Source organism: Gossypium raimondii, chromosome 6 (assembly GCF_025698545.1).
Source record: "Gossypium raimondii isolate GPD5lz chromosome 6, ASM2569854v1, whole genome shotgun sequence".
Taxonomy (NCBI): domain Eukaryota; kingdom Viridiplantae; phylum Streptophyta; class Magnoliopsida; order Malvales; family Malvaceae; genus Gossypium; species Gossypium raimondii.
The window spans coordinates 57,246,765-57,271,980 of record NC_068570.1 but is presented as its reverse complement, the minus strand read 5'-3'; the positions used below and the strand labels follow the sequence as shown (position 1 = coordinate 57,271,980).

At 33.6% G+C, this 25,216-nt stretch overlaps 4 protein-coding genes and 2 non-coding genes across 15 annotated transcripts; all 6 read right to left on the bottom strand.

Annotated features, from left to right (window-relative positions):
• Positions 1–46: 46 nt before the first annotated feature.
• LOC105772560 (hypothetical protein) lies at positions 47–8,677 on the bottom strand. Of its 4 annotated transcripts, XM_052632617.1 has the most exons (10): positions 8,413–8,677; positions 5,074–5,791; positions 3,525–3,704; positions 2,639–2,731; positions 1,893–2,075; positions 1,710–1,812; positions 1,454–1,639; positions 867–1,372; positions 408–781; positions 47–328 (listed from the first exon to the last, which is right to left on the bottom strand). In XM_052632617.1, the coding sequence occupies exons 2-10, from the start codon at positions 5,365–5,367 to the stop codon at positions 265–267; spliced, it is 1,983 nt and encodes a 660-aa protein (XP_052488577.1). In that variant the 5' UTR covers positions 5,368–5,791; positions 8,413–8,677; the 3' UTR covers positions 47–264. The 4 variants fall into 4 exon arrangements, with proteins under 4 accessions (XP_052488577.1, XP_012449343.1, XP_052488578.1 ...); XM_012593889.2 differs by lacking the exon at positions 5,074–5,791 and having other exon boundaries at positions 8,413–8,670; XM_052632618.1 differs by lacking the exon at positions 8,413–8,677 and having other exon boundaries at positions 47–333; positions 5,074–8,375.
• A 2,255-nt stretch (positions 8,678–10,932) lies between these two features.
• On the bottom strand, positions 10,933–14,605 carry LOC105772562 (pentatricopeptide repeat-containing protein At1g74900, mitochondrial). 7 transcript variants are annotated; one of them, XM_012593890.2, is made up of 6 exons: positions 12,888–14,605; positions 12,638–12,750; positions 12,437–12,484; positions 11,884–11,945; positions 11,593–11,671; positions 10,933–11,263 (listed from the first exon to the last, which is right to left on the bottom strand). In XM_012593890.2, exon 1 carries the CDS (start codon positions 14,546–14,548, stop codon positions 13,157–13,159), a length of 1,392 nt encoding a protein of 463 aa, XP_012449344.1. In that variant the 5' UTR covers positions 14,549–14,605; the 3' UTR covers positions 10,933–11,263; positions 11,593–11,671; positions 11,884–11,945; positions 12,437–12,484; positions 12,638–12,750; positions 12,888–13,156. The 7 variants fall into 7 exon arrangements, with proteins under 7 accessions (XP_012449344.1, XP_012449355.1, XP_012449347.1 ...); XM_012593901.2 differs by lacking the exon at positions 11,593–11,671; XM_012593893.2 differs by lacking the exon at positions 12,437–12,484.
• A 1,614-nt stretch (positions 14,606–16,219) lies between these two features.
• Positions 16,220–18,421, bottom strand: LOC105772564 (40S ribosomal protein S26-3). The gene is made up of 5 exons (XM_012593908.2): positions 18,266–18,421; positions 18,070–18,162; positions 17,893–17,977; positions 17,647–17,780; positions 16,220–16,504 (listed from the first exon to the last, which is right to left on the bottom strand). The coding sequence occupies exons 1-5, from the start codon at positions 18,266–18,268 to the stop codon at positions 16,436–16,438; spliced, it is 384 nt and encodes a 127-aa protein (XP_012449362.1). The 5' UTR covers positions 18,269–18,421; the 3' UTR covers positions 16,220–16,435.
• LOC128042204 (small nucleolar RNA snoR99) lies at positions 16,634–16,736 on the bottom strand. The gene has a single exon (XR_008197409.1). It is a non-coding gene; the product is annotated as a small nucleolar RNA snoR99 (small nucleolar RNA).
• LOC128042205 (small nucleolar RNA snoR99) lies at positions 17,087–17,187 on the bottom strand. The gene has a single exon (XR_008197410.1). It is a non-coding gene; the product is annotated as a small nucleolar RNA snoR99 (small nucleolar RNA).
• Positions 18,422–19,706: 1,285 nt separating the features above from the next.
• LOC105772563 (transcription factor RF2b) lies at positions 19,707–24,712 on the bottom strand. The gene is made up of 4 exons (XM_012593906.2): positions 24,052–24,712; positions 21,035–21,167; positions 20,573–20,657; positions 19,707–20,344 (listed from the first exon to the last, which is right to left on the bottom strand). Exons 1-4 carry the CDS (start codon positions 24,549–24,551, stop codon positions 19,968–19,970), a joined length of 1,095 nt encoding a protein of 364 aa, XP_012449360.1. The 5' UTR covers positions 24,552–24,712; the 3' UTR covers positions 19,707–19,967.
• Between the last annotated feature and the right edge of the window lie 504 nt (positions 24,713–25,216).

The following is a 25,216-nucleotide window of genomic DNA, read 5'->3' as shown; positions in this document are numbered from 1 at the left end:
TTACCCACAACTCATCTTCATACACAGTATCATGCACCCATCAAAATTGCTAATCAAACTTTAAATTTATATCGCAATTGAAATATAAGAAGGGTTTATAACTGTTTGATTAGAATCACCCTAAAAGATTTTTTAAATGATAAAACAAAGTCCCATCTTTGGTTATGTCCCTCTAACTTACAAAACTGTGGTACTACCGACAGCTCGGATACGTCAATTGTTCGTTCAATCAACTTGCAGTTGCAGTCTCCCTGAAAACTGGGTTCACATTGTTACTAAAGGAGGGAAATCATTGTTATCTTTCAGTTGGAAAGGTTCTGTGATAGTCCTGCACTACAGGGTTACCAGTTTAACAAAGGGGAAAAATGAAAATTGATGAATGGCTTGAGTTTTCTATGATGCTTTACCTGTCGAACTCACTGAAGCCCTTTGGCTTTTCAATTGGAGGCAAGCATAACCTGGATTCTGTCAGCACAGGTGGAGGGGAATATGTGTCCGTTGGAGATGAAGACTCATAAATGTTACCAAATTTGAGAACCGGTAAGCACTGGGAGGGATTCTTAGCCTGTGGATTCTTTGGTGCAGGAGGAATAGATTGATGGGTTATCATGGTCCTTTCGGTGGTTGGAAGATGAGGGAATTGTTCGGTCGAAAGGTCAAGATCATGACTGTCACCATTTCCACCATTGTCACCAGTGGGATCAGTTTCTTTCAGAGGGTTTTGCACCAGAACGGGATTAGAAGAGACGTTTGCTTGCATCTTTCTATAAGACAGATGGTTCTGCAAAAAAATTCAACCATCTTAATTTTTCAGTTCATGTCATCAATTAGCAAACAAGTAGATCTCTCATTTGAAAACAACATACCATCTCGGGGAAAAAAGTGCCCGTTCCTCTCGACTTTGTCGTACCATATGTAGCAGCTGGTAACTGGAGAGCACTAGGATGAGAGTATGGTGGTCTTGGGATAAATACATTCGTGCCCTTACGGTAATAACTGTTGCGTTTGCACCTAACGAGCCGCCGTAAGGCATCCCACGCACTGTATCTATGTGTCTGAGAAGATGATGACGATGATAAAGCGGTTGGATGGTAAGGAAGGTTCAATGCATAGTTATGATACCATTGGCTATATAGTAGTCCGTTATAGTAACTGTTATAGTCTCCACTAAGATCACAAACTTCAGATTTTCCAGTACCAAAGGCATGTACAGGAATTTGTACATCCGGCCTCTGTCCTCTCCCGTTCCTATCCAAAGTATTAACAAAGAACTTTTCGAGTGCCATACCCATGTTTTCACCCGGTAGCATCAGGATTTCGCTTAGCCTTTGGGCCCCAAAGGAAAGGGCACATCTAATTCGATGGAAACTACCTGAAAGGGAAAAACACACATGCTTAATGATTTTGGTAAAAATTCAAAACTATCAAAACCCTATTCACTTTTTGGAAATACCTTTGCTTACGCTTCGGCCTAGGTTGTTGCTTTCTTTCAAAGGATCAATGATGTTCAAATACTTGACGGGAAAAACGTTGGGCCCAATCTCAAGTGGTTGCATTGAACCAGAATATGCTACTCTGCAATGATTCAAAAAGTCCCTACTAAGCAGAAGTTCATCTCCATCATTTTCCGGACTCTCAGCTGCAAAGATTACAGAAATGATAAGCGAACCAATTAGATTTATATGAACCAAGAATAATGCACTACTTACCCACAACTGCTGGAAGGGAAGATACCAAAACCGGACCAGTTAAACTGATGCAGTAATTTGCCCAATCAAATGTGCTATAGTAGTCCAAAAACTTATAAAGGACCTGTAAACAAATTATAGAAAGATCTCATCGTTCAAATTTTTGCAGACAATAAGGGAAAATGCTAATCGGGAATAACTTACCGCTAGTGGACCAAATAAGGATGAATGAAAGACATTAATGATATATAAAATCATTGTTTCTAATGCATATGTAGAAATCAAGCCATGGTGTGCACCAAGGATCCGGCTCTCGTAATAGCACCAGGCCTTGATCAAAATAATACTGCGTTTGAAAAGATGATCTTTTCCAATTATTTGGTCAACCTGAAAAACAAACAGTTCAAAAGAAGTCATGTGTCAATTAAACTTGCCACCCTTGATATTGCTATAGGAAATAATGCATGGAGAGAGATGGAGATGGGATTGGGGATTCCTCAAAGCTGCAGCAGTAAATTTAAGCAACAGTGTGGAAAAAGGTGAAATGGGAGATTTTAGACTAAATCCAAAGATTAATTTCTATTAAATGAAAACAAACAAACAAACATAATTGTTAAAGAAACATTAATTTCTCTTAAATCCGGTAAAATCTTAAAGGATTTAGAAATGAATGAAATATAAGGGGGAAAAAAGAGGAAAAGCTAAAATTCACTTCTGTCAGTTAGTAGTGATATGGAAAACAAAAAGGATAAAACGCCACAAGCCAAACGAAGATCATCAAACTACTTAGAATTTAATGCCGGAAAATGAAACAATGTACCATTTAGAATTATACTTTTGAATCATCTTTTGCATCAAGTGAATTATATAAATTATGATTACCACATCTACAATGTTTGGAATGGAAACAAATTCTAAACATATCAATGTTGGATAGGATTAGATGATACCTTCTCCAGAAAGCAAAGTGCAGATAGACCAGCCGTTTGATTGAAAGAGATGTCCACCGGTATGTCATTCACAGTGCATTTCACTATTTTAACCTGAAATCAAATTCCAAAATAACCAAAACGAGCTCAAGATGATTTTAGGCCATATTTGATGCTTACGTACAAATACTAATATGCAATAAATACCATTTAACTGCACGGGAACAACGACAAAGATGCAGCTGAAAATTTACTATCAGCATAATAGCACAAGTAGAAGTTGGTGCCAAGTGTCCAACAGCATATGACTTATGCGGATTTATTCAATATCAGTTAAGCGCCTAGTCGTTTACTACCCTAATTTCCGTTATTTACATTACAGGAACGTCTTTTAAATTTTTACACGTGACAGAAAGTTATAAAGGGAGCTACCTTAATCGATTAGCATTGGGATGCAGATTCGATGCTATGTCCAATAAAAGCAAAGTTAAGGAAAGAAACAAATCAGATGAAAAACACAATCCTTTAGATGTACTTGATGACAGCTGCCATTATCTAGTTCATACACATGAAACGATAACAAGCTGATAAATGGAATATACTACACAAGTTTTAGATCCAAGGCATGGGGTCATCTCTTACGTTAACTAGCTAACCTATGAGGAGCAATCCTACATATCTCATTCTTAAATTTCTCATACCTCTGGGCATCTTTCAAACTTGAAAGATTGAAGCAACATAAATCATGGTGGCAACTAAACAGCCATTGGACAGCAAAGAAAAATGATAAGTGCCAAATTCAAGAAAGATGCAAAGTAACAAAGTGGAAGTTAACTATATCTTTAATTGAATTACAAGGTATCACAAAAAAAAAAAAAAGAATACAATCAATCAGAAACAGTTATACCTGTGCACGAATATATTGAACATCCTGTACTAGAACCTCAGAGGTCTGCTGGTTATCTTGTAAGATACTGCAGATATATCTTGCCAAATTTTCCTCCATATTTTGATGACTAAGAGCAGTCAAATCAATATCTCCATCAGGAAGGAAGGTTTTCAACGGAACTGAGCCAAATGGGAACACCTGAAAAGTGTGTGGGACAGTAAAAGAACTGCAATGGAATGAAAAATGTAAAGGTATATAATTACTGAAACGAACTGACCTTGATCCACTCCAATGATTATTTTCTTTTGAACCTATAGAAGTTACTACAACTCATACCTTGAATCTTATCAATACCACTTGAGCTCGGTCAAGTGGCAGGAGTCAACTGCTTTAACACCCGTAAGCTATAGTGGTTATGCATTTCCTTTACCTTTTGCCATGTCTTTATTAGATTTTTATAGGAATATGCACCTTTCTTCACTTAGATCTGCACTTTTCTATTTACACCTCAAGCCATACAAGGTCATGGTGCCTTTGGAGCAACTTAAAAATTAATCAGGGCTGATAAAAAGCTTGCACATATGTGTATACCTTTAATCCAAATGTGCTTCGCGAATGATACTAAAAGGACTGCCTATTAGGTTCCAGAACTGATGCCAAATTGTGTTAAAAGTTAAAGAAACAAATAGCTATATGACTATGTCCAACCAAAAAACAATCTTGAGACACACTACAATTTTTTAAAACATTGATGCCTGTGTATATACAAGAGTTCTTAGAAGATGGTTCAGTATCAAATCCCTCAAGGCAGAACAACGATTGGATCCCAGCACTTGAATCCAAAGCTATGCAAGCTGCCTTTCTCTTACTAAAAGATGGCAGACCATAAAACATACACACTAATTAGCATTAAGAAGCTAGTAAAATCTTATTCAAAAGACTGAACAAAATAAGTCTTAGTTTATTATGCTTCTAAAAGATCACTGTGATTTTGGGTTTCACTTTTGGTTGCTTGTCAGGCTACAACTGTATGAGACAAGAAATATTTGTCAGATACTCTCTGCCTTTTAAAGTATCAAGTAAACTACTTTGATATCCATGCTCACAAGCAGAGTATATACATGCTCAGTGCTCACTGCATAAAAGAACCAGCAAAATTTACTCATAACATGGTTTCACAGCCATTGGCATCTCTATTCCTGCTAAGCATTAAAATGGGTACAACACATACCTATCAAGCAACAAAACATAGATAATAAAAAGCTTGAAGAGAAACATTAAGCATTGAAACCAAAAGATGTTCCTAAAAGGGCATTTGACAGAGCAATCTTTTATGAAGGCACCGATTTCAGAGGCTAGTTTATTATGCTTCAATGTGGAAAACTTTGGAATTGAATTTCCCTAGGTGTAACGTTCACATAAAAGTCTTCACTCCTAAAAAGGCATTTGACAAAGCAAGAACCAACAATTTCTAGAATTTGTCCAGTTATACAAGGAACACCAACACACAGAAATGAGACCATTTTACACACCCAGGGCTAAAAATATGAAGGAAAATTAAGTTTACCTCAATTCCATAGTAACCTTTGATTAGCCTCTGAAAGTAAGCAATAATATTTTGTCGATTTTGTTCAGAAACCAAAGAAGGTTGAATGATACAAAGTATCTCCTGGGTTCTTTGCTCAGACAACAGCCATAATTCAGTGTCAATTGACAATGGATGGGGATTAGATGAAGAGAAAGAAGAAGAGAAGGATAAAGAAGATGAAGGTGATGAAGGGTGCGGGAGAGGGGAAGAAGATGAAGTAGAAGACAAAGACAAAGAGGAAGAAGGTGACACACACTCTTGAAAATATTCCATTCTGAAACAAAAAAAGATCAGCTTTCTCTAAAACAACCTAGGAACATTCACCATTTCAAATGCTCCATCTACAAAATTCAGAACCAGACCAAAGAGAAAACCGACATCCACAAAACTTTGAAATTACAGAGAAAAATTGAAGGGAAAAAAAACTGATGGCATGGTGTTGAGAGAGATGATGAGACAATTAAAGGGGTTTTAAGGAAAGCCAAAGAACATAAGAATGGCAGAAGAACAAAGACAAGTTTTTCCGTTTAAATGATAAAAAAGACATCAAGAAGTGTTGACAAAGTAGAAGCATGTGCAAAGATGGCACAAAGATGAAAAGAAAAACAGCCACAGACGTAGTTGAAACATATGTTGCAAACTGGTTTTGACATCTAGTGTGTACCCCTGAAATCTTTTTGTCGTCTTCAGAATGACTCTGGTAAGCACAAATATGTTTATATAGAATCAAAATTGGGGTGTAACTGAAATTTTAAGCATAATGTTGGGACTTGTTTGGTAACATGAAAAAATATTCGATATTTGTATTAAAAAGAGACATAGGAGAAAAATAAGGAAATTTATCTATCCCTTGCACAATTAAAGTTGTAAATTTCATATTAAAATCATGAGTTGACATATATAAAATTATATAAATCTTAGGTGCATTCATGATTCACTCTTAGAGCGCTCCCTAAAAGGTTAAATTTTGACTAAGAAGGAAATTTTATGTTGTTCTGATTTTTTAAGCATTGTATTTTTTATTAGTGTTTAATAAATTTTGCTACTTTCCAAATATATAAAAAATTTAAAAATTTTAAATACACCCTTATCTGCTTGAATTTGAGTAACATATCAGTTTCTTTACTGATTAGACTAATCCTTGTGTGGGTGATTAGGAACAGATATATATGTACCATTAGAGATATGCTTATACAAATTAGTAAAATTAATCATTAAATTCAATAGAAATGTGATAAAAATCTTAGTCTATTTGTATACGCTAAAAGCCTCACCATCAATCTATATAATAATTGAAGAAATAAGAATTTCGAAAAGTCAACAATATTAGGCCCTTCCACAAAAAGAGAAATATATGGCCAAGACCCTTCAAATATGGAAATAAATAGGAAAAAATCTCCCCCCACCCCCATTAAAGGAAGCACCAAAAATGGGATTAGAAAAAAAAAGAGAAAAATAATGTAAAGGATAAAATTAAGGGGAGGAACAAAAGGTGAATGCAACTTGCAGTATAATAGAAAGTATCAAAATAAAGCAAACACCATATGGATTTTTACCAAGTTGCTGAGTTTCTCTCAACAAAAAATGTATTCTTCGTCAAAATGTTTAACAGGTCATAATAATAGGTCAGCATATTGCCATATTAGAATAAAAACATAGCCTATATTAATTGCACGGTTAAAGTATTCTTAACCATTTCTTCATTTTTGGTCCTTAATTATAATTAAGTCAAATTACGTGGTTAACTATAAAAGTAAATACCCTTTTTTATTACTAAATATAACCATAAAGTGCATTTATTTCAATGGAATTCTCTGGTGATAGTAACAACACTACTTGTCTTATTTGTGACCAAGTGTATGGAAAATGAAAAAAAAATTGTACCACTTCGTCCACTTTCAATTTTTTAAAATCCTATTCTTAATTTTCCGATCGATTTAATATTCTTAATTTTCCGATCGATTTAATATTAATCATTTGAGAAATACGTTTCGTATCTAAATTTTTCTTAATCCATAACCGACAATTTCTAAGAATTTGTTCAATATACGTGTCACTTGACTTAACGTTAACGTAAATTAAAATACGAGCATGTTCAAATGATCATAATAATAAACCAAATGGGCTAAACCTAGACACAACTACCATAAATTGAAATACAAGGGTGTTAAATAATCATATTAATAAACTAAATGGGCTAAGCCTAGACACAATTGCCACAATACTTTGTTGCCCTCTCAAATAAGGCATTAATATAAATTGAAATACTAGTGTGTTCAAATGATCATATTAGTAAATCAAATGGACTAAACCTAGACACAATTGCTACAATACATTGTTGCCTTCCCAAATAAAGCATTAACGTAAATTGAAATACGAGTGTATTCAAATAATCATATTAATAAATCAAATGGAGTAACTCTAAACACAACTTTAACACTAATTTGTTGCCCTACCAAACAAGGCATTCACCACTACATACATGTGCATGTGTAAATACTTCTACTAATAGCATATGCTAGAATTTCGATTTTATATCATATTTTAAAAGTAACAACCAGAATCAATTAAGTTAAACCCCAAATTTGAAAATTTGTTTTATTTATTTTTTGGTTCACTAAATTTCAATATTCTTACTCACAGGAACCTATTAAATTAAACTCCAAATCCGAAGACTCGTTTTATTTACTTTTCTGGTCCACTAAGTTTCAACATTCCTACTCACGAGAATCAACCGAGTTAAATCCAAGTTTTGTTTACTTTTTTGGTCCATTAAGTTTCAAAATTCCTACTCACAAGATCAACTAAGTTAAACCTCAAATTCCAAAGACTTGGGTTATTTACCTTTTTGGTCCATAAATTTCACTACTCACAATAAACAACTAAGTTAAACCCCATGCTTGGACCAACTTTCAAAGATTCCTACTCAAATACTCTATGAAATTCAGCTCATACCAAAAACTCAACAGGCTAACACAGTAATAATGTACTAAATCTAAGCTAATATACCAATTCCAGGAGCTAAAACAGGGAACCTTACATCTTACATTAACACAATAACAATGTAATAAATTTAACCAACACAAATGACATTATGGTGAAAGGTAAATCGGTGCACAGTAAAGCAATGAGGATTAAGGAACCTAATCATATAAGCAAAGTATGAATATCAAAATCAAAAGGACATTTTTGTTTGTGTTTTTTTATGGGTACAATAACACTAATTTGAATACAAAAACATCAAGCTATTACAAATTCGAGAGCAAATTTAAAGTATGTTACCAAATTGGTTTTCAGGGGGGAGAGAGAATCATTTACCTCAAGGAAGTTTCCAAATTGGTTCTTTCTTTCTCTATATTGCTTTCCGTAAACACTGTTTCTGCTTTTACAGCAATGGATTCAGGCAAGAACAAGAACAATAAGAAGCACAACATCTTTGATTCTTTGCCTCAATCTAAAGCTAAAAAAGCCACATGCTTGTACAAATCAATCAATGATCAAAAACCCTAATCCTTTCTAAAAACAGAAATGGAAAAGGAACCAACACCTAACTCTCCCCCTATATTGGGAGGGATGGTGACGTGGCATTATCCTGTGAGATCAAATAGTAAGAAATGTGCCATGTGTAAGTATAATAATAGTAAATCCTAAGGAAGAATTGATCAAAACTTGTCAAAGAATGTTCATCCTATTTTATTTTTTATTTAATTATTATTAAATAATTAAATTTTATTAAATTAAAAAATAAAATTAAACCAAAAGGAAGTTGATCGTTGAACAATAATTTAAAAAAAAATTCTTTTCACCTTGAAGTTTAGGCTCCCAAAAATATTTTTAGCCTTTTTCGATGTTTATTTCAAGTAAATTAAAATGTCAATATAAAAAATTTTTTAATCAACATATAATTACCCCATTATTCCTATAAAATATCTTATTAAATTTTTTCCGTAAGATATTTTTTAAATTGATAAGACTTTGTTCACATTAACACTCACTCTCATACCTGACCCGAACATCGGGTCAAAGCACCAGGATGTTACATTCTCTACTATATTCTTCATTTATCAAATATTTTCTTATAAACTTTCATAATTTTTCAATTTAGTCCTTTTTTATCGTAAAAGTTTAATATTAATTAATTAATCATATTAAATCAATTTTCTTTCTGTTACACTTTAATCACATAAATTATCTCAATATTTTGTTTCACATATCAAATTTTTATGTATTTTCTCAAGTTTAACAATTTGGTCATTATCATCATAAAATTCCATATTTTCCATAATTTCACTTTTACAATACTTTATACATATTTCATCATCTCATAACACATTCATTAAACTTTTATCATAATTTCTTTATTCACATATTAAATTGTTTCACACTTAAATGTTTGTACATTTTTCAGTTTAGTCCCTATTGCCATGTAATTTATTTTTCACCATATAAGCACTTTAATAAAATAATTCATAATAATATCTTATTTCAAATAACAAATTTTCATGCATATCACTTCTCTTGTTTCAATTATAAATTTCACAAAGTTTACAAATTAATCCTTAACATCATGAAGATTCATTATTTACTATAATTTCACCTTAATATCACTTCATAATCAATTCACTACTTATAATAAATCTCAAATGTATATTTGTTTAATTGAAAACAACTTTTATGAAATATTTTCAAAAATCATCAAACAATAAAAATATTTTACAGATCCATCCAAACACCGAAAATATTAATTTTTTCGGAAAAGTAAGTCATTTGTCTAGAAATCATTTTCTAGAAGTCATTTTTCAATCAAATAAACAGAGTCTAATTTTCAAAACTCAATCTAATCGAAATGAGCTTAAACATTGTAATATTTAAAAATATTGTTAGTTAAAATATTAATAGATAGCGAATATAAAAATTGTTTCATTATATTTAAAATCATTAATTTTTATATGTTGCTTAAATATTTTATTTTTTGGGGGGAAAAAGTAAAATAAATAAACTAATTACATAAGCTCAACTAACCCCTCCAACGAGGAGGTCTCAAACAAGCATCTATCATAAGTTTTATATTGGACTAATTTGACCAAATGATTTGTTCCCTGATTATCCTCCCTAGAAATGTGTCTAATGATCAGTTCTCTGCTTAAATATTTTAATGGAACCCTTCAGAAGACTCTCCTAGATATTCATAATTGTTTCAAGACAATCAAACTGAATTAATACACTATCGTAGCCCCGCTTAATTAGAAGAGACATTCCTTCTAGAATACCCCATGACTCAGTGTAAAAATGGAGCAAATTCTCCAATTATTTATTAAATTCAAGAATCCAAAGCTCCACCTAGATCTTACACTATTCCTTTTGCCATCGTGAAACCAGCTTCCTTTTGGACGGAACCGAGTACCAACTCAATTAGAAAATTTATATACTTTTTCTTTTAAACTATAATTAATATTATTATAATGTTTTTATGTAATCTTTAAATAAAAAAAACAAAAACCACATATCTAAATGTTAAACACAAATTTAATAAGATTTACTACAATTTCTCACCTATGATTATTATTAAATTTTTTTAAAAAAATTACATAATTATTTTTTCACTTACGGTTTGTATAAAGTCATCAAGTTATTTCATCATTTCATCATTCCTACTGTAGTTATTAGAGAAAAAAATTATCAAATAAGGCGAAACTAGAGTAAAATTAATATTTATTATTTAAAAAATATTATTTCCTGATCAACAAAGTTAATATTTTTAAATTTTTTATATTTCAGTAGATAAAATCTTTTGTTCGAAATTACTCTTAGGATTGACAATAAATTAGTTTCCAAAAGTTAGACAAATCCACAAACAAAATCACATTAACAATAGAAAAGTCACAAACAGCAATCTATGGCATCAAACCAAAATTTGGGATCATGGTTCAACTCATCCTTGAACACAAGCCGATCTTTTTTAAAGTCACAACAGTTCCAATAGAATCCATCATTACAAGCACTAAACTGAATAACTGACTAAACCAAAATAAATTTGAAAGAGAACCCTCGCAGAGCCTCGACCTTGAGATCCCAAACCTTGACATTGCTATTAAACCAAGGTCTCATTGGAGAATAGGAGAAATACAGATTGAATTATTCGGACAATGGCACTATTATTGGATAAAACCTGTTAAAAGGAAAAATGAAATTTCAGCATCAAGGTCAGAATGGTGACATTGAAAAGGAAATTTTTGACATATTAAATAACTGGTAATATGCAAACTTTGTATATGAACCATGGACGATCATCCATAGCTCAAGATGCAATGAACTTAAATCCAACCTTTAATCACACTATCAGGCCAAAGGCTATGACTTAAGCACACTGCAAGCAAAGATCTCATCTCTCAATCTTGCATATGAGCCTAAATCCTAAAATTTGCAGTTCATCTTCGATCGCATGTTTTCACAAGTTAATCAAATGATCCATGCAGAGCTATGAGCTTAAATCCTAACCTTAATCAAATTTTAGGTGTAATCTTTAGCTTCTCATTGTTTCCCTTCTGTCTTCCCTCAATAAAAGCCGATAGGCAACCTAAATATCGGAACAAAACTCAGGGGATAAGATTTCAAGACAAAGACGAACAGAAATGATTACATGTTAACTCAAACACAAAGAAAATAACAGACATGAGTTTGGCCATTGTCTTGATATTTCCTGGTATTATATAGAATGTAACAAGCACATGTGAACCTGAACCTCTGGTACACTACACAAACACACTCAAAGGAAGAGAGCATACTGACCATGAATCTTTGATAAGAACTTGGTTCTTTTTTCTTTGGTAATCTTTCTCAGTCATGTTAACCTGCATATTGAATACAATAATATGATAAACAAAATCGAAGATATATTTATTCCAAAGCATGAACATGATGACCAACAACGAACTATAATAGAACCCTAATTTCTACGGATACCATGTTGAAAATAAGAATTCTTTTTCCTTGTCCATTAACTTAAGTATTTACATGGATATATATATACAACTATGTTGAACTACTCAAGGAAATACGATCTTCACAATAAATAGAATAAATAAAATCCCAATACTTTAGCCTTAAGAAATCAGATCAGCCTTGATTAACAAGTCTGTAAATAGTCGGTCAACACTATTGACTGACCGCTGCTAAATATACACCTTCCATTCAAATTGTACAGTGGAAAAATGTAAAGAACAGATTTCAACACATGTTAGTAGCTAAATCGAAACACTGCTGAAAAACAAGGTGGTGTATGATTCATATATAGGATATTTTGCAGACAACAGTTATCAAAACGTAATATAACTAGACCAACCTTCAAACTTCTAACCATGCTGCATGCAACCAGAGAAGATGCAGCAACCTAAGAAATCAAGAAAATGTTTTCAATATGGACACAACACAAGGCTAAATTGAAAAATAATACCTTTAGTAAACCTCAATCATATTCAAAAGATAAACGGTCACTAAAAAAAAATTCAGAAAAAAAATTAGAGTGTTGGACACAGGCCTGTACCTGACATTCACACATAAATGGAATAAACACCTCTAATCGGCAAAAATTTATTAAGCTTGCAAAACATCGTAAAAGCTAAAGCAAGAGCGAGGCACTTAGACCTGGTCATAAACCTGACAAAAAACCATCACAGTTCAAATACTAATCTTATCATTATCAATGTTCAGTTCAAGCATCTCTAAACGAGCTAGAACGAAAGCTTGTTGAGAAATGGATTTGTAACCTTCATGAATTTGTCACCAGAACATACCTTAATAAAAATGGCAATATTGCTTCAAAGCAATCTTATATTCTCCCCACAGCATTCAAAATTTCAAATGAAACAGGTTTTTGTTAAAAGATGCCATGAATTTTGCGCCACAGAAGAATTTATCTAAAAAGCTCTAATGCACGTGATAGAGCAGCGAGTTCACGGTCCTCCAATCGGTGTTGAAAGTGAAACAAAATCAGCAAGAATTTTTTCACTATGACATTAACAATCCAAAGGATCGATATGCCAAACTTAGATAGAAATAGGCTTCACAATTTAAACTGTCGAGGAAGACGGCTACATTTGGTCTGCAATCTCAAAATCTCCTTTGCAAAACCTTGATTACCTGTCAACAAAAGTCCATCCAAAATCCGGTTGAAAGTTAATCTTCGAGGCATAAATCCTCTATCAACCATCTCAATCAACAGCTTCCCAGCCACCACCATATCATCAGATTTCTTCCTTACAAACATTGAACTTATCAAAATATTGTATGTATCCAAATTTGGCAAGCAATTCTCACTACTCATCTTCTCAAGCAACTCCAAACCTTTTCCAATCTCACCGGCATCACAAAAATATCGAATCACAATATTGTAAGTCTGCACATTCGGTCCACAATCGTTATCCCTCATCATATCCATATATTCCATAGCCTTTTCCATTTGTTCTTTATGACACAACCCCCTGATCACCACATTAAAAGTAATCGAATTCGGCACATAACCCTTCCTCAACATCTCCTCAAAAACCGAAACCGCATTCTCTACACTGTCTTTCTTACACAAAACTTGAATCAAAGCATTGTAAGTCGCAACCGAGGGCAATACGCCTTTATCAACCATCTCATTGAAAACTTTTCGAGCCCTTTTAACCTCGCCGACAACACCAAGACCATGAACTACAGTGGTATAAGTAACAACATCGATTTCACACCTTCTCTTCTTCATTTCAAGAAAAAACTTCCAACCCTCTTCGATTTGACCAGCTCTAAAATACCCTTTTAGCATTATGTTATAACTAGTCAAATTTGGACTCAGACCCTTCTCCACCATTTCTTTTAAAGTATCAAGAGCCTTATTTGTTCTCTTAATTAAACACCAACCATTTGCAATTGTATTATAACTAACAACATCAGCTTGAAACCTTCCTCTAAGTATTTTAAAAAAGTTCCATGCTTTCTCAACACGTTTAGCTTTACATAGAACATCGAGAATTGTATTAAAAGAACGCAAATCCTGAAAACAACCATGTTGATGCATTGACAAGAAGATTTTAAGTGCTTTATCGGGTTTTCCAGCGGCGACATACCTTTCGGCGATGATGGCGAAAGTTTTGGGAGTGGGATGGAGGCGGAGAGAGCGCATACGGTGGAGGAGGGTGAAGACGGTGGCGTAGTCGCGGAGACGAGCGGCGACGTCGATGGCGTGGTCGAAGGAGGAAGCGGAGTGGACGTAGGTGGGGTGGTTTTGGAGGAGGATGTCGAAGAACTGGAGGGCTTTCGGGCCGTGGTTCCATAGATGTTTAAGGATGGTGTTTACTAAAAGTGGAGTCCAGTGGATAGTTGGGCAGATGAGAGACTTGATTAGGGACTGTCTGTTGGTGGATTTCAAAATGAGGTTGGTGAGTGCGGATGTGGTGGCGGTAGCGGCGGTGCTCATCGTTTTATGCGGCGGGGAATTGCCGATGGCTGTTGCTAAAGCCAAATAAAGAAGAGGCTTTCAAGGAACTAGAGCCGAAGAACATTTTCTTTTAGGTTAAAATGTGCTATTAGTCCCTGTACTTATCCAGAATTTAAGATTTAGTCCCTGTACTTCAAAAATTAAAAATTCAATCTTCCTACTTTTTCAATTAAAAAACCTAGTACAATCCTCAGTATTTTTGGTATTTTTCATCAAAATCTTATCAACTTAATATATTTATTTTTGTCAATCATATATAACGTTATACAAAGGTAATCTAATCAACATACTAAGTTGATGATTTTAACGAAAAATACTAATAATATTAATGATGTGATTGAGTTTTTAGATAAGAAAAGTAGGAGGGTTAATTTTAACTTCTCTAGAAATCCAAATTAGAGAGTGATTACCAAAAGGGTTTAATTATGCTCTCAATCTCTGTATTTGTTAAGTAATCTATTCTTTTCCATAAAGAGTTAATTCCATAAGATGTCCCCAAATTATAACTTTCATTCTAATTTGGTCTCTAAACTTCAAAATATTATAGTTGCATATTCAAACTATCAATATTATATCATTTTAATATTCCACGATGTGTTCTAAAATTAAAATTTTAATAGAAAAAACATGTTTAAATTTAACAAAATCACTTAACAATGTTGCCAATGATACTTGAACTCTTAAAATTTACAATTAGAATGGTAAATCCATGAAATTAAAAGTAACTGGACTAAATTTCAAAAATATAAATAGTAGAAGAACTGGGGGCAGAATTATACGTTTGGAGATGGTTTTTAATTTGCTTTACAAATGACATGATATAGAACAAGTTCAATTGGACTAAAAAAACCTGTCCTTAAACTCTTCTCTTTTTCTTTTTTAGTGCTGATCTGCAGTTTTCATATAAATGATAGGTATTATTGTTCCATCTGCGGCTGTAGCCCCCATTATGGAAAACTCTAAAGCAGTTTCATGGGGTGAACTTGATCAAAGGCATAATATGGCTTTCATAACATTTATTTACATCATGTGTGCATGTATGCATGTACATATTCCGTTTATTTACTTTACATCCCCTGGTCACTGCAATGGCAAAATAATGGTGCTGAAATGGATGTTAGAAAGAAAACCCCAAATTACCATTTGGATAAATCAAATTGTATGTGGTCTTTGCCCCCATACATATAGAACCATACTTGCATTTAAGAATAAAGTTTATTTATGTTGTTGCTAAAAACCAGCAGTCAGGTTATGCTGCAAGTACCCTTCCATGTCTCCAATGTAATCGAGGCAGACTTCCATGGTCATGGTCGAAGGATGCATCAGATTTCCAAGGAATTATACTAACGCTGAAAATTCCGAACCATAGATATGGGAATCTAAGGATGTAGGAGGAGAGATGCTAGAAGCTCAAATAGCTAAACATTTTTCTTATTGTGCTGAGCTCATTTATTGAGTTAAACCGAAACTCAAACAAGCTCATACTGAAGAGTCGAGAAGAAATAGCCAAGTTGCTTACCAAGTTGAGTTCAAGCAAAGCATTCAACTTTGAGTGTGGAGTCAAGCTCAAGCTTCGACTTTGATTTGGGTCAATCATACCCGAACAACCCATCATGGATAAAACAGTTTCATGTCAAATAAAGATCAATATGTCAAATGGTAAGAGATGTTTTAAGAACAAGTTAAGCAGAAACAATGAGATTCCAACTAGTTTTCTCAACAATTCATAGCTTAACAAAAATGTGTCTGACACAATTAAATTTTGATCAAAAACTTCCTACACAACTCCCAGTTTCACATGACTCAAGTAACCATTTTATAGCGAGACAAAACAAAAATACAAATCCATTCGAAACTCAAAGAACCTTAAGCACGAGGTGGATTCGCAGCACCATGAGAAGCTTGACCAGGCTGTCCAGGCTTTGGCATGTCATCCTGGTAAAAAAAAATCACTTATTTAAGAAATAATGAAAACAAGCAAATTAACATAGAACAGGCAATTAGTGTCACAGAAGCAAACCACTCAAAGACCCGAAGTCAAAAGAACAATAATATCTAATTAAGAGATTTTCCATCTTATAATGATCAGCATGCCATGGGAAAAGGCAACTGACAAAGTGATTCAGATGGATATTACATATGAGGGACCGGTTCATCCCTAAAGCACTTAAAATTTCAGCTAAAGGGGCATTACATGCAGTCCCTAAATAAAATGCAAAGCACCACTATAAAGATGCTCATGGATCACCATTTGAAAAGTAAGAGTCTCTAGGTTTCGGGTGTAGCCAAATTCTAATATCTCCCAATGACTTCCACGTATCTCTTATATTAAGTTTTGAGGCATTTTCTGCCCCAGAATGATCAATAATCTGCAGAACGAGCAGGGTTAAGTCCTTAAAGAATTGCATGCTATAGAGTACTACGGAGAGTTCTCCAAATGATGGCCAACCAGCAAAATGTTTCCAATTCTACCCTGCCTATGAAGGACTCCAATATATCAGTATTACCAGATTCAAGGCGTGTTCCATCCCAATGATCAATAAGTCACCAAGAGAGGCAACAGACTAAGTAATTCAAATGGCTATTAGGTATCAGGAACCAGTTCATCCATAAATCACTAAAAACCTCTAAGGGCCCGATGTGTATGTCCCTGACGAATTGCCAAAAATACCCTCCTATAATACTACTCTAACGATGGTCATAGGTCGATATATATACAAAGGATTTCAACAGCATTCCACTGACATCCAACTAGTTCATCCATAAACCACTGAAAACTTCCAAGGGGCAGAGGCATACGTCCCTGAGGAATTGCAAAAAATACCCTCCTATCACACTACTTTAACAATGGTCATAGGTTGATATATATACACAAAGGATTTCAATAGCACATATTCCACTGACATCCCTACACCACGCAATAACAAAAGCATACCCTTAAATTGTATGCTTACTAAGCTTTTATCATAGGATACAAGAAAATGATGAACAAACAAGGCAAGCAATGGGGAAATTCTATTCACATCAATATAGATCATTGTAAAAAGCATCAAATAATTGGTTATAAAAAGACATACCCTGCGTCTAATGAAGCGCTGAGGAGGGTCACGGTTCCTCCTGTTGGTACGGGATCGGACCCTCACAACATGCGAGTGGATCGCACACGAAACACAGTATTGCATCTTCACATACAGCTTGGGCAGAGTGTAGGCTACATAACATTAACCAATTAATCACCAAATAATAAAAATCCAAATATATGCATAGAATAAGAAGCTAAGTTCAAATATAATTAAGAAAATGAAATGAAATAAAAATATTACTGTCATAGACGCAAGCTTCCTGGACATCTCGGACAGCAGCTTGCTCCACAATGTTCCTCACAAGAAATCTCTTGATCGACTTATCCTATTACATTTCAAACCCCGAAAAGAACTTCAATAGAAACATATACATGGGAAAACCTAGGGAGCCAAACAAGAAAACCAGATGTGAAGTACCTTGGGACAGCATTTTCCACAGTTAGAGCAGCGGATGAACTTGACGTGGCCACGGCCGTGCTTGTTGCGGCCACCATTCCTACGCTTGAATGTCTATAAAAAAAAGGATTCAATTAGAGAGATCAGTATTGTGAAAAAGATTTAAGCTTTGGTAAAAAACCCAGATGCAGAAAATAATGATGAAACGAAATCTAACCATTGCTTGAGATTTAAGTGTAGGCTCTCTGCTTCTGCCGGCTGACCAAAGTTAGACTTTTGGACAAGAAAATGTTGCTTTTATAGGCGAAGAATCACTCCACCGAAGTCTCAAAACCCTAAATTCTTATTTAGTCCTTTGTACGTTTTTGTTGTTTTGAATTGTACCCAAAAGGATAATATAAATTTGTCCCTGAACTGGCAACTAGTCCACTTTGGTGCTGTACCTTTTTTGGTTCACTTTTGTAGCTTAACTTGACAACTTAATCTATTTTAGTACCTAAACTTGGATTCTATCAAAATTTAATAATATGACTAGTGTTCTCAGAACATGATTGGATCCATCGATCAAACTGATTGGACCAAGAACAAACCGGTAAATTAGTCCAAACAAAATGGTTAAACCAATTGAATCGAAAACTACTCAAAACCTAAAAATAAGAATCTGAGACAAAAACTAGGTTGAACATGTTGAACCGATTTAATATTTTTTATTTATTTTTAATTATTGTTGGTCATCTATTGAATCGATCAAACTGATTGAATTGGAAACCAGTGGTCTAAATGGTTCAACCATTGGTTTGATTATTAGAACATTGTATGTGACATTCTAAGATTATACCACGTCATCACCTAAAAATTTATATAAATTAGACTATCATGTTATCAAACTTTTATATTTTTTAAGTCTAAGGACCAAAATGAATCTAATTGTTAAGTTTAGGTGTCAAAATAAATACTAAAAAAAAGTGCAAATACCACAGTGAACCTAGTTGTTAAGTTTAAGAGTCAAAATTATATTATCCCATGAATTAAAGTTTGACTTATCAATTAAGCAACTCGAGTTTGTTTCAAATTAAGTCAATTTGGATCTGCATAATATGAACTTAAATTTTATTGAATTATTTTTAAAAATCATATAATTATTTTAAATTGAAGTTATTTTCATTTTAAATTGTAAATTAAGTGAATTTTATTACTAAATTCGAGTTTGAATTGATGAAATTAGTTTTCAATACTGTAAAAATAAAATAAAAATCATAAATAAATTAAAAATTAATTTTTTAATAATCTCATTATAAGTTATGATCATATCAACTTATAACTCCTCCTTAACTCAAAAATAGAAAAATAATGCGCTTCAACGCACTCAAACCCACACCATTTTGCATTGACAACACCCATGCCAATCGAGTTAAAAGACTCAATTGACAAAAATTAAATTTTTTTATTAAAAATAAAAATAATAAAAACAAAAAATCCGATTTTTCAATTCCCAAATTTGAGTTTTTTCACCACAGTTCAAAATGGTTTTAGCTAATTCCAATTATATATCACTGTCGAATCATTAATTCTCGATTCAACCATTCAATACGAAAATTTGAGAACTTTAATAAAGGAACAGTAAGTAAGCTTCAGGAACTGAAAACAAACAAAAGCCATTTGAAGAAATTCACCAGCAATACAACTTTTTTAAACAGAACTTTTAACAAATAATACAATCAGAGCAGCTGGTCCAAGATGCTGCATTAACCCATTACTTCCTATGGATCAAAAAATTCTAATCCTACAATGAATATGAATTCATTAAAAGAACTGAATTCAAACGAATAGTACCTTTTGATGTCAATAAAGGTTGGTGAGCCTATAAACAATCCAACAAATAAGGCAGAGCAAGTTGCAGACGAGAAACACTTTCTGTATCATAATGTTCCACTGCTTTCACTGGTGGAAATCGAGGGTCCTTCGGATTTCACTGAGTGGGAACCACCGCTACTGATATCAAGCCCCTGCAATTGGCCTAGAGGATCCTGTTGCATCATATCGGCAAAGGCATATGAATTGGTGGCACCTACCACGGACGGATTAGTTGTCAATGTGTTAGATTGTAAGGGCTGAAATGGTGGCATTTGTATGTTTTGGGTGTCGATTTGCATATGCTGAGGCTGGGGAGGGAGAAATGAAGATTGGGTGTATGGTATATGGTGCATTCCCAAATTGAATGTGTTTGTGGGTGTCGTTGCTTCTCCGGTAGCAATCTTCAGCCCCTCTACTTCCTTCTTCAGTGCTTCGTTCAGAGCTGTAATCGGAAACAGATAACGGGAAAACATGACTAAATATCTCGATCCAAATAAACTAGTTCGATTCCGGTTTGTATTGTATCCTATCATTGAGTAAATATGGTATAATAAACTGCTTTAACTTGTGTAACAAATTGGCATTTCCAAGATGTGCCGAGTATACACTTACAAAAAGCATGCAATCTTAGAGAGAATTGGGTAAATAAAAGAGTCAGGATGAGATATACCATCACGTAGTCGAGCCTGTTGATCCATAGCCTGTAACCGAAGCTTAAGTTCGGTGTTCTCAGTTGTCAAGCCTGTTACATCTCTCTGGAATTAAACATGAACTATTAAAATTCAGATTTTAGTTTAAAAAACAAAAGATGAGAGTAACATAAGATGGAATGTATCCTCATTCACAACATAAGAAGGAACTAAAACCCCAATTGTGAAAAAGCAATTTATTTGCTTACAAAGTAGAACCCCCAAATATTGTAAAAGACACTCGCCCCCCGTAGGTTGATAGAAAATACAGTTCGTTTAGTTTAAAGTAAATGTATTTTCGTATCGGAACTAAGGGATGTTAACATACTTTTCCTTGATTGTTTAATATGTAGATATGACATTCTCATAGGAATGAATGCAAATAGTAACCACAAACGGGCTCCAAACCTGTGCAATGAGAGAGGTAAGTGTTCAAGAAAAACCTGGAATAGGGTTAGTTGGGCAGAAAGAGTAGTTGCTTCCGTTTGAAGTGTTTGGACTTTTCTCTCCAGTTCAGTTATATATCGAGCTTTCCTCTCCTTAGAGCGAGCAGCTGACTGCCTATTTGCCATGATCCTACAAAATTTATGTAATTTCTTAGCAGAATCCTGAGTGTGAACCCACGCTCACCACACAATCCAACATTGTCAAATCTATGAGAGGGGTTGAGGGGCGTTGAGTGGAGAGATCAGATTGCTCTAGCTCAGCCACATCACTAAATGCTTATTCATTTAAGACAAGATACACCTTAGCATTAATATATGAACAAAAAGAGTTTAGAAGCTTTATACACTAAGAAATATGAACCAGGAAAGGTTATAACATTTGCACACATGACCTTACTAGACCCGCTATTGCAAGTTCCAGAGTTCGGAAAGAACAGCTGATTTGCCCAAAACTCAAACAAAACTAACGGCGGTCAAATGTGCAGAAAAAGAGAAATATTTCAACAAAATCCATAACTGTCCATAAGTCATTTTGTTGATGGTTTAAGTGATATTCTACACGCCAATATTTTTAGCTATGCTCTGATTACAGTATGCCAGGGCATGAAATATGGTGACAAAACGGGCCTTACAAACAAAAACTTCTAAAAAGGCAAGTTTGCAATGATAAAATATATATTATAAAACTGATTACCAAATTTTAATAAGATAAAACCATTGGGAAAAACAATTAAACAATAATTTAGACAGAGAAAAAATAACAAAGATGAATTGAGAGTATTTATGAAGCAAATGTTGGGTAATACTGACACGAGATATGTCCTACTCAAGACCGTACCAGCACAAAATTGGATGGTGAAACAGTCCATAACATGCTAAAATTCACTAGACACACAAAAGTATAGCTAGCAATTTTCTATAGAGATAATGCAATACAAATTTTGATGTGCTTTACTAATACAATTATGCAATTTGGTACTTACGGTTAATTATATCTTTCATGGGACATTTAAGCCACATCTCCTAATCATAGTACAAAACAAGCATCAAATTTCGGGAAAAAGAATTTTTATGCAGCAAACTTCCTCATAAATGAAATGAAAAAAAAGGGTTAAAATATGCTCCAAGTCCCCGTACTCTTCATGCATTTGCAATTTAGTCCCCTACTTCAATTTTTAGGAATTTAGTCTTACTTTTTGGATTTAAAAATGCAAGTCTAATTGTTAACATTGTAAGAATTCTTCTGTCAAATTCATGTAAATTATAACGCCATTTTATTGGTTACATGGCTACCAAGTGAATGCTTTTTCATTTCAAAATATCACACCAACACGTTTAACAGAAAAATTTTAATAGTGTTAACGATTGGACCTAAAATTTTAAATTCGAAAGTAGGGGACTAAATTTCTAAAAATAAAAATAGAGATACTAAATTCCAAATGTGTGAAGCATAGGGACTAGGAGCATATTTTAACCCAAAAAAAGCCAAAAACATACTCTATAAAAAAGCAACATAAATATAGATGACACAATGTAATTCACTTGAATTTATTCTTAAAAATGCAAACTTTTAGGAAGTTCCGCAAAACTGAACTTCCTAAAATAACAAAAACTCGCTTCACCATGGGGTGTGAAAAATCAACTGAAGCACTACGATGCTAAGAAAGATCGTCAATGAAACAACTATATGGACAAGGGCTATTCACCCAAAAAACCCATCCGGGTTCAAGCCTCCAGGGGAGCAAGCGGTAAGCCTATATTAGGGAAGCTCCCTTTGGACATAGTGCGTGCATGTGTGGTGTGAGTATGTCCCTACTGTGTGTCCGTGAGTACTAACCCGCTAATTGTACAGTACCAAAAAGAAAGCATGCATGATCCATACGAGAGAACCTACAATTGGAAGGGGAAAACCCCCATATAATTGACATCACTTAGATCATAAAAAATCCATATATTTCATTAATTCTACTAGGTACTAACTCATATAACAAGGGATGAGCTAAAAGCATGCATCATCCTCACAAATGCACCTAGAATGGGAAGGGAGAAAAGTCTATATAATTGACATCAATTGTATCATAAAAACTCATATATTTCATCAATTAGATCATAAAAAATTCATATATTTCATTCATTCTACTAAATACTAACTCATATAACAAGGGATGAACTAAAAAGCATGCACAATACATACAAATGCACCTAGAATTGGAAGGGAAAAACACTTACAATTGATATCAATTATATCATAAAGACTCATATCTTTCATTAATCAGATCATAAAAATTCATATTATTGACATCAATTAGATCTTAAAAATTTATATATTTCATTCATTCTACTCAATACTAACTCATATAACAAGGGATGAGCTAAAAAGCATGCATGATCCATACAAATGCACCTAGAATTGGAAGGAAAAAACACTTAATATTGATATCAATTATATCATAAAACTCATATATTTCATCAATTAGATCATAAAAGTTCATATTATTGACATCAATTAGATCATAAAAGTTCATATTATTGACATCAATTAGATCATAAAAAAATTCATATTTTTCATTAATTTTACCAACTCTGAATTTCATTCAAACACTACCCTCCCCACATAAGGAAATGTTATTTTCAAGTTCCAACTCTGAACTTGCTTCCTAAAGTGCTCGATACCCCCATGCATGCGCACCCAAGAAAAGAGAAAAAGTTCAACTTCACTAGTGAGATATAAAAAAGAACAATTCAACAAGACAATCATAATGCCATGAAAAAATAAGGATAAAACCAACCACAAAAAGCCGCAAACTTTATAAACTAGAATACAAGTTGCTATTACTTTCTTCTAATAACTTCACGGAATAATCTATCGAAATCAAACAAAAAACACAAACTTCCCACTAAAAGCCATAAATTTCAAACTTCTTTCTACAACTCCAAATGACCCGAATCCCAAATTCACTTTAAAAAAAAAAAACCCAAAAAAGTTGGAGTAAACTATTAAGTAATTCTCAAACCTTTTGGCTCTCTTTGGGTCAATATTCCACAATTCAGCAAGCTTATCGGGAGGCATAGCTTTCTTAGCTTCAATCAACTCCATTGTCGAGCACCCATCAACTGAATTACTATACCTATGCCTTCCTTTCCCATCATTCTTCTCTCCCTTCCCGGACCCACCACTGATTTCCTCTCCTTTCTGATTCTGACCCGACCCACCACTCGAAGACCCGGAACCTCCTCCTTCCTCCGGTCCCTTCGATGATCCTCCCAGCTTCTCGATATCCACGTAATTGAAAAACAAGTCATCCTCGGATCCCAACCCTTCGAAAGTGTCGGAGCCGAGATCCAATTCGTCCGGAATCCGGAATTGGACTTCGGAATGGGCTCGCCTGTGGTGGGAGCCACAGAATGGGGTAGAGTTGGGGAAAAACAACGCCGTTTGGGTGGTGGATGATGCATTGGGTTTGGAGGGAATGGGTGGCAGCGGGTTCGGGTTTAAAAGCGGAGGATACTGCATTTTGGTGTTCCTTTTGTTAGATTTGGGATCTCAAAGATAGAATAAAATGTGAGTAAAATGAAAAAGAGCTTTACTGTTTTAAATTTTAATTTTCTTTAGCTTTCTTCTTCTAGGAAAGAAAAAATTATGTAACAAATTAGGGTTATATCCATTCGGTTCATCTCCATTTTTTAAATTTTCCGAATTCTTAATTATAATTTGGTTCCATTCAGTTTTATTTTTATTTTTATTTTTAAAATTTTTAATAAAATAAACTTTATTTTAGAATTTTAAATATTATTTAATAAAATTTCAACTACTTTTTAAATAATTCTTAAAACCAATAAAACTTTTAAATTTTTCAACATTTTAAATATAAATTATTTTTATATCATAAAAAATAAAATTAATTATATATTAAATAAAAATTTTGATTCAACTCCAATAACCACGATTTCTAAACTTGTAATTTATAAACCGTCTAAATATTTCGATTCGGGTTTCAATTTGATTTTTTTCTAAACCCAAGAGAAAAGACTGAGAAAATTTTGTAAAGGATGTCGTTTAGTTGCTTCACCCAAGAAAAATGAATTTTATTTATTTTATTTTCCCCTCTATTGGATGGAATTTTTCGTTTTAATATAAATCATAGCTTAATTATAAAACCATGCAAGATTTTGGGACTC